Below are 9,413 nucleotides of genomic sequence, written 5' to 3'. Positions count from 1 at the left end.
CCTTTTTTGTTTCTTATTGTTTATCCTTATTATTTAGGTCAGAGATTAGCAACTTTGATGAGGGTGGAGGCCACAAAAAATCTGAACTCATCATGAGGGACCGCAGTGGCTTGCCAGTCTGTATATCCACGTCCATACCCACACATAAAATCAGAACTGGCCCTAGCTTTTGGGGGGAAATTTTGATGGGACCCCTCACCTTGCGAGCAAAACATTTTAGCGGCCCCTCTGTTGACAGCGGAGAGAAAATGTTGCTGTTTTAAAGCAAGTTTGCGGCAATTCTTCACATTTTTGCCATTGGGCGGAGAGAAGATTTTGCAATTGTATTACTAATTTCATACAATTCTATTCATTTTGCCATGGGGCACTAAGGTATTCCCAGAAGATAATTGAAACAACAACCACCCGAGCCACTGCCTGTTCACCCCGCTACCATCCAGAAGGCGAGGTCAGGGCAGGTGCATCGAAGCTGGGACCGAAAGACTGAAAAACAGCTTCTATCTCAAGACCATCAGACTGTTAAACAGCCATCACTAGCACAGAGAGGCTGCTGCCTATATACAATCTTGAAGTCATTGGCCACTTTAATAAATATAACACTAGTCACCTTAATAATGTTTACATGTCATCTCATATGTGCAATTGAAGTCGGAAGTTTTTACATACACCTTAGCCAAATACATTTAAACTCAGTTTTTCACAATTCCTGACATTTAATCCTAGTAAAAATCCCTGTCTTAGGTCAGTCAGGATCACCACTTTATTTTAAGAATGTGAAATGTCAGAATAACAGTAGAGATAATTATTCATGTCAGCTTTTATTGCTTTCATCACATTCCCAGTGGGTCAGAAGTTTACATACACTCAATTAGTATTTGGTAGCATTGCCTTTAAATTGTTTAACTTGAGTCAAACGTTTTGGGTAGCCTTCCACAAGCTTCACACAATAAGTTGGGTGAATTTTGGCCCATTCCTCCTGACAGAGATGGTGTAACTGAGTCAGGTTTCTAGGCCTCCTTGCTCGCACACGCTTTTTCAGTTCTGCCCACACATTTTCCATAGGATTGAGGTCAGGGCTTTATGATGACCACTCCAATACCTTGACTTTGTTGTCCTTAAGCCATTTTGCCACAACTTTGGAAGTATGCTTGGGGTCATTGTCCATTTGGAAGACCTATTTGCCACCAAGCTTTAACTTCCTGACTGATGTCTTGAGATGTTACTTCAATATATCCACATAATTTTCCCTTCCTCACGATGCCATCTATATTGTGAAGTGCACCAGTCCCTCCTGCAGCAAAACACCCCCACAACATGATGCTGCCACCCCCGTGCTTCATGGTTGGGTTGGTGTTCTTCGGCTTGCAAGCCTCCCCCCTTTTTCCTCCAAACATAAATATGGTCATTATGGCCAAACAGTTCTATTTTTGTTTCATCAGAGGACATTTCTCCAAAAAGTACGATCTTTGTCCCCATGTGCAGTTGCAAACCGTAGTCTGGCTTTTTTATGGTGGTTTTGGAGTAGTAGCTTCTTCCTTGCTGAGTGGCCTTTCAGGTTATGTTGATATATGTCTTGTTTTGCTGTGGATATAGATACTTTTGTACCAGTGTCCTCCAGCATTTTCACAAGGTCCTTTGCTGTTGTTCTGGGATTGATTTGCACTTTTCGCACCAAAGTACGTTCATCTCTAGGAGACAGAACGCGTCTCCTTCCTGAGCGGTATGACGGCTGCGTGGTCCCATGGTGTTTATACTTGTGTACTATTGTTTGTACAGATGACCGTAGTACCTTCAGGCATTTGGAAATTGCTCCCAAGGATGAACCAGACTAGTGGAGGTCTACAATTTCTTTTCGGAGGTCTTGGATGATTTCTTTTGATTTTCCCATGATGTCAAGCAAAGAGGCACTGAGTTTGAAGGTAGGCCTTGAAATACATCCACAGGTACACCTCCAATTGACTCAAATGATGTCAATTAGCCTATCAGAAGCATCTAAAGCCATGACATCATTTTATGGAATTTTCCAAGCTGTTTAAAGGCACAGTCAACTTAGTGTATGTAAACTTCTGACCCACTGGAATTGTGATATAGTGAATTATAAGTGAAATAATCTGTAAACAATTGTTGGAAAGATGACTTGTGTCATGCACAAAGTAGATGTCCTAACCGACTTGCAAAAAACTATAGTTTGTTAACAAGAAATTTGTGGGGTGGTTGAAAAACGAGTTTTAATGTCTCCGACCTTAGTGTATGTAAACTTCTGACTTCAACTGTATATACTGTATTCTATCTATTGCATCTTAGCCTATGCCGCTCTGTCGTTGCTCATCCATATATTTATATATTCTTATATAAAGAATGTTCCTTTACTTAGATTTGTGTGTATTAGGTATTTGTTGTGGAATTGTTAGATATTACTTGTTAGATATTGCTGAACTGTCTGAACTAGAAGCACAAGCATTTTGCTACACTTGCAATAACATCTGCTAACCATGTGTGTGACCAATAAAATGTTATTTGATTTGAAACTTGGATGTCATCCAATGAGATGTATTTAATTTGTTCTTGTTATTCAGAATAATTTCCAAGGCATTTGGTGAGCAATTACTATCTAAATGTGGGATGGGAGGCAATTTTCCTCATACATCTTAAGGTAAACCTGAAAATAAAGTAATATTCTGGTATTGTGTTTAGACAGGAAGCGGTAGCAGAGTTTAGCATTCATTTATAATGGCGATTGGCGGAATTATATCCAGGCAGAGCGGTCGACGGTGCTCGTGCACGTGAAAGCCGCTCAGCCGAGGCGGAGAAAATAAGAATCTACTCTAGTTGGGCGAACTCCACTCCAGCCAATCGCTTACAGTCTGGAAATCCCTTAAGTGTTGTTAATAAAAACGGCCAATAAATGCTCTGGGACATTACTGTTAGGTGGTGTACACACATGGTTATGATGAACCCAGGTATGTGACATGTATGTACCAAAACTGTCTTGGTGAATCAATAACAGCCAAGGTAAGTGGGAAATCATGTTTTTGTTGTATTTTGAGTAGACTATCACTTTAAAACAGTGGTTCTCATCCAGCTTGTCTCAATATTCACATTGCGAAAAAATAATTGCCAAAATACAATCTGGAAAACTATTTTTGATGCTATATTGATAGTAAATGTAGCAATTATATGACAAGGGAACAACATTCCCACCTCTTTCATTGTCAATAATTAAATCACTGGTTTGAGAGCACAAAATCAACCAAAATAGCGCTGCTAATAGCTCTATATTTAAAATACTGTGATTGAAGAAAACATTTTCAGAGATTAAATAATAAAAAAAATGCAAGTTCCGTATTTCTTCACACTTTCTACCATGGTGTAAGTCGTTTATGTTCAGACTGGTGTATTTTTCATTTAAAAAAAGAAATATATTTTTTGGGGGACTCAAAACACCCAATACCCATTCGAAACCTCCTGCGACCCAAATTTGGGTCGGGACCCACCAGTTGTGAATCGCTGCTTTAAATCATGCCATGAAAAAAAAATGATACAATACTTTATTGAACATTTATATTTTGTTAAAGTGATAGTTTCTCTCATACTGCCTTGTGTCATGGCAGCAGGCTATTTTATTGTAGGCTATATCAAGTGTTGCTATATGTCAGGTCAGGATACAGAGAAACAGATTATTTAAATGGGTTTAAATTAGAAGTGCACAACTGCAATCATCGAAGGCCACAGTCCTGCTGGTCCTTCTTTTCTCCCTGGCACTTACAGTAATTGATCCGATAGTGTAATTGATTGGTTGTGCACCCTATATTGCCAATATAAGCCAAGCAGGTAAAAGTCATGAAAAGTGTCTCATGTCTGAGTCTCGTGATTTTAGGTACCTGGCGTCAGTGGAGGTCTTTGTGCTTGTCTTCTCAGCAGGGATGTGTGCAGACATTTAAGGCTGGTCCAGGTGCTCAAACAAAAAAAAGCTGCATCAGATTCTGACTCAAATCAGGGACCCAGTTATTAGTACCAACTCTAATGTCTATGTAATGTAAACACTTGGTCATGTGTTGCTTTTATTTACCATGGGTATATATATACATCTGGAGTGAAAATGTAATTTGAACAATAAATAGTGGAGAGAAGTAGAAATAAAGAGAGGTACTGCAACACAAAGTGCAAGTTAGTCGCTATTGAACTACTGCTATACTTTGAGTTTATGTCAAGTTACATGAATAGTTGAAATATGTTATACATACGTTATTGGAAAAAATAAAATCAAAGACGTTCCTTTACAGTTCAGTTACTGTCTTTATGTCTGTAATTATGTTTTTGCAAGCACTAGCCTGGCCTATGATGTAGCCTGGACGATTTACAAGAGTGGTCTCTGACAGGGCTGGTCTTTGACAATACTCTGATTGATTTACAACTGCGTTTACGAGCCGAGTCCATTGATCAGTGGAGAGAATGATAGCAATATATGAAGCGAGATGAACGCATGCTGCGCGCGCATTTCCATCAGACGACGGAAGTGCACAGCAGAAACATCGAGGAAAAGCGTCAAGGGAGTGAAAACGAAGCAGAATTAGTCAATGAGAGAGAGGGGGAGAGGGAGGAGAGGAGAGAGGGAGTAAGGAAAAGAAAGGAGAAAGCAATACGGAGGCTGCAGGGTTGCTCGGTCGAGGTGGACGTGGCGGGTCCGGTTCAGTTTGAAGCCAAGCAACTGTGGCGACAGCGAGCCGAAGGCTAAAAAAGCCATGAATCGGAGAAACCGCAGGTAGCTATTGCTAGCTTGTTGTTTTTTTTATATACTGATTTCCTTCTTTTTCCACCTCTTTCCTCATATGCCAGTGTGTGAATGTGCATGGCCCAACACAGGTTTCGTAATTCGACACAATTTATTTAGTTTAACGACACTTGCCTAGTACTACCTGCAAGGGTTCAGGATGCACGCTCAAGGTGAATAAAAAAAGTAGCTAGTAACAGTACAGTATAGCCGTCTCACTTTCTTTCCTTCCTAGCTACATGTCATCGAGCTAGTTAGACGCATCTGTAAAGCTAGCTAGCAGCATCGACGTTAGCGATAAACAAGATGGCCACTGGCTAGCTAGTTAGCTAGAAATGGCATCTTGCCCTGTCTTTGTATGATAGTAGTCAGCTGGTAAACTGAAATGTCTTTTAAAAATTATGCAAAGAGTTGGCTGGTGAAAAAAATCCCCTCTCCGAAAAGTTTGTGCTGGTTGTAAGCGCTTCATATGTCACCCAATAGCTTGCTTATTGCCATCCTCAACCAACTGGCTGAGAAAAAAAATCACCGCCAGATTCTTGCAGCCGACTAGTGCATGATGTGCGTGGCGGGTTTGTCATTCTACCTAGCTGGTCAGAACATGCAGGTATTGCATGAACACTCATGTTGAAGGTAACATTTAAAGTCCTTAATTTTGGTAGCATGTGATATTTAGATTTCAAGGCGAGTTATTGTATAGTCATCGAATTGATGAGCATGAATGTTGTGAAGTTAAGAAGTAGCCAAAACTATTTCAGGACGTTTGGCTGCCAACTTCTCACCAGCCATCATTAAAACTTTTCGAGATACAAAATACAAACAGTTCTCGAAGTTTGCACATCTCTATTGTCATTGCACGTTTGTGTTTTCTCATACATATAGCTTGCTTGTCACTAGTTATTGTGAGTCTGTGTAGTTATCTTTTTAGTATTCTGTGTGCTTGTTTTATTTGTGTAATTATAAGCCAATGTTATGAGTTGACAGACCTGTTATTTTTTTATTACTTTCCCAACTAGGCCTATCAGTTACATTACCACTGCTATATTCTAATTGAAGTGAGGCCTGTAGAAGACAATGGGTTATATTTTTAAACTGAATTATTTCATATCCCTTGTCTTCTTTCATTCCAGGGGCTTCAAAGATAGGTTTTGCTCCTAACCCAAGGAAGAAGGCTTGGCATCAGAACAAGCTGTACTGTCAGAGGGACACTGAAGTGGACCAAGGCTCTTTTCAGGGCAAAGTAGTACTATTCTCTGATCCATTACGGGACTAACTGGAGACGGGTGCTTAAGGACTCTGCAGCCATGGCAGAGTTAGAGACAGAGTGCATTACGCTAGGACTCGACACGCTGCATGCATCAGAGTGTGGCTCGCCACCGCTGGATCCACTTCGGCCTGAGTGCACCTCGCCAACCCTCCACCTGCTCTCGTCCGACTGCAGTACACCCACGCTCGGCACGCTGGCGGCAGAGATTGCAGAGCCCATGGTCATGCTGCCCTGCGTGAAGACTGAGCCCGCAGACGACCTGGACCCCATCCGCACCGTGGACCTGTCAGAGATCCAGCCACTGAGTACGGCGGAGCTGGGCCACGAACAGATCAAGATGGAGATCAGTGGGTTGGACTACATCAAGTCTGAGCACCACGTCCACGACCTCCACTGCTTCCACAGCTCCGAGTACGAGAGCGACTCGTATTCTATGAAGTCTCACTACGAGCCCAGCCTGGTGTTCGACTACATCACCCACGTGTCCGACAGCCTGGACTACATCAGGTCGGAGCAGCACGCTGACCTGCAGTGTTATTACACCACCGAGCTCGGGGCCATCAAGACTGAGTACGAGCCCAACCTGATGTCCAGCCACATCAAGACCGAGATGAGCCTAGAGTCCATCCACATGGCAGAGCTCCGGACCGAGCTAAACAAGCTCAGCCATGACGGGGTCATGGAAGGCCATAGGCTGGACAACGAGTTCCCTGGTGCAGGAGGCCTCTACGAGCTGCAGTCCACCCATGCTGGCAAAGGCCCAGGTCACACAAGCACGAAAGGGCATAGCACAACTCCACGCAAACCTCGTAACCTCAGTGGGGAGAAGCCTTTCTCTTGCACCCAGTGTGGGAAGAATTTCAGCACTCTGGGGAACCTCAAAACACACCAGCGCATTCACACAGGAGAGAGGCCGTATACCTGCTCGCAGTGCGGCAAAAGCTTCGGCCAGGCAGGGAACCTGAAGAGGCACCAGCTCATTCACACAGGTCAGAAACCCTACATCTGTGCCCACTGCCCCAAGGGCTTCACCAAAGCAGATGACCTCCGCTCACACCAGCGGCTACACACCGGCGAGAAGCCCTTCTGTTGCCTTCAGTGTGGGAAGAGCTTTGGGCAGTCCAAGGAGCTCAAAGCCCACCAGCTAAGCCACACCGGAGAGAGGCCTTTCTGCTGCCAACACTGTGGGAAGAGCTTCACCAAGGAAATGAGCTACCACAATCACCTGCAGATTCATACCGGCGAGAAACCGTACTGCTGCTCTCAGTGCGGGAAGACATTCAGCAACTCGGGGGTCCTTAAAACACACGAGAAGATACATTCCGGGGTGAGGCCATTCGGCTGCACACAGTGCGGTAAGAGCTTTGGCCGTTTGGGACATCTTAAAGCACACCAGCAAATCCACACTGGGGAGCGACCTTTCGCCTGCCTCCAGTGTGGGAAGAACTTCAGCCAGTCAGGCCATCTCAAAGCACATGAGCAAATTCACAAAAGAGAGAGATCAGACATGAGCAGCAGCAGCTCCAGCATCAGCAGCAGCAGCAGTGGTGGCAGCAGCAGCCGCAGTACTGATAGTAGCTAAATACCTTTAACCTCTTAAGTATTATTCCTTTTTTTATATAAATACTATATATATATATATGTTTTTCCTTACACTTTTCTTACGTTTTTCATACCTTTTGTGCTTTTTGAGTTATGTTCTTTGGGGGTGAACTTGACTGATTTGCTATTATGCAAATGTCTGTATGTTGGGATCAGTGAAGTTACTGAGGGACTTATAGAAAACTTTGTATCTCGTCTGGTCTGTGTTGTAGTGAGTGCCATTCCAGTTTCTTTCCAACCAGAAAAATCACTTATTGATAACATGTAATTCCTAAACCATGTACTGGAATTCATTATTAAAGAAACTAATGCAACACCAAATCTCACCTTTCTTTTGTCTCGTCCTGAAATATGATCCTGAATTATGATATTGTCAACCGGAGCGGCAAATGAATCTCTTTACTAGAACATTGGTAACAGTTCAAGACTGAATGTTGCACCCTGAATGTTGTACCACAATTGCACACTACTCTATCGCCACTATGCTCATTATTATTGACGTATACAGAGCTGAGAAAGTAGTATAGATACTGGTAGCACTGTAGTAAAAATGGGTACTGTAGTATTTTCATTGTAAAAAAGCTGACTCACACACACTCCCATATGTTTGTGATCACCATCACTTCCCTGCTAGCAGTGGTGGAAAAAGTACCCAATTTTTGTACTTGAGTACAAGTAAAGATATCTTAGTAGAAAATGACTAAAGTGAAAGTCACTCAGTAAAATACTACTTGAGTAAAAGTTTGGGGTTTTAAATATACTTAAGTATAAATTATTTCAAATTGCTAATATTAAGCAAATCAGAGGGCACAATTTTAATATATTTTACATTTATGGATAGCTAGAGGCACACTCCAACACTGACATAATTTACAAACGAACCATGTGTGCTTCATGAGTCTGCCAGATCAGAGGCAGTAGGGATGTTCTCTTGATAAATGTGTGAATTGGACCATTTTCCAGTCCTGCTAAGCATTCAAAATGTAATCAGTATTTTTAGGTGTCAGGGAAAACATATGGAGTAAAAAGTACCTTATTTTCTTTAGGAATGTGGTGAGGTCAAAGCTCTCTAAAATATAGATAGTAACATTTTACATTACATTTTAGTCATTTAGCAGACGCTCTTATCCAGAGCAACTTACAGTAGTGAATGCATACATTTCACACATTTTTTCCCCCGTACTGGTTCCCCGTGGGAATCAAACCCACAACCCTGGCGTTGCAAACACCATGCTCTACCAACTGAGCCACACGGGACAGTAAAGTACAGTAAAGTATAGATAACACAAATGACTTTGGTACTTTATGCCACTGCTTGCTAGGTATGTGATTTCATGGTTGTTTTTACAATTCTTAGTTGTAACAGACACTTTATTGCACACTAGTACTATGGCACTATAGATATGTTTGCTCTGAGATACAGAATTAAGATACCAGTAACCACAGACAAGGTCAGTTGATCATTTTAATCCTCCAACCACCAGCAGCACTGTTAGGTTCACACTATCATTGATCATTTTAATCCTCCAACCACCAGCAGCACTGTTAGGTTCACAATATCATTGATCATTTTAATCCTTCAACCACCAGCAGCACTGTTAGGTTCACAATATCATTGATCATTTTAATCCTCCAACCACCAGCAGCACTGTTAGGTTCACAATATCATTGATCAGTTTAATCCTCCAACCACCAGCAGCACTGTTAGGTTCACAATATCATTGATCATTTTAATCCTCCAACCACCAGCAGCACTGTTAGGTTCACAATATC

The 9,413-nt window shown here is 42.2% G+C and overlaps 1 protein-coding gene across 1 annotated transcript; it reads left to right on the top strand.

Annotated features, from left to right (window-relative positions):
- The first annotated feature begins 4,462 nt into the window (after positions 1-4,462).
- On the top strand, positions 4,463-7,961 carry LOC106600811 (uncharacterized). The gene is made up of 2 exons (XM_014192507.3): positions 4,463-4,762; positions 5,902-7,961. Exon 2 carries the CDS (start codon positions 6,076-6,078, stop codon positions 7,618-7,620), a length of 1,545 nt encoding a protein of 514 aa, XP_014047982.1. The 5' UTR covers positions 4,463-4,762; positions 5,902-6,075; the 3' UTR covers positions 7,621-7,961.
- The last annotated feature ends 1,452 nt before the right edge of the window (positions 7,962-9,413 follow it).

The sequence above is a fragment of the Salmo salar genome, chromosome 03 (assembly GCF_965601325.2).
Source record: "Salmo salar chromosome 03, fSalSal1, whole genome shotgun sequence".
In the NCBI taxonomy this organism is placed as follows: Eukaryota; Metazoa; Chordata; class Actinopteri; order Salmoniformes; family Salmonidae; genus Salmo; species Salmo salar.
The sequence above is the reverse complement of the archived record's forward strand: the minus strand, read 5'-3'. Positions and strand labels throughout refer to the sequence as shown.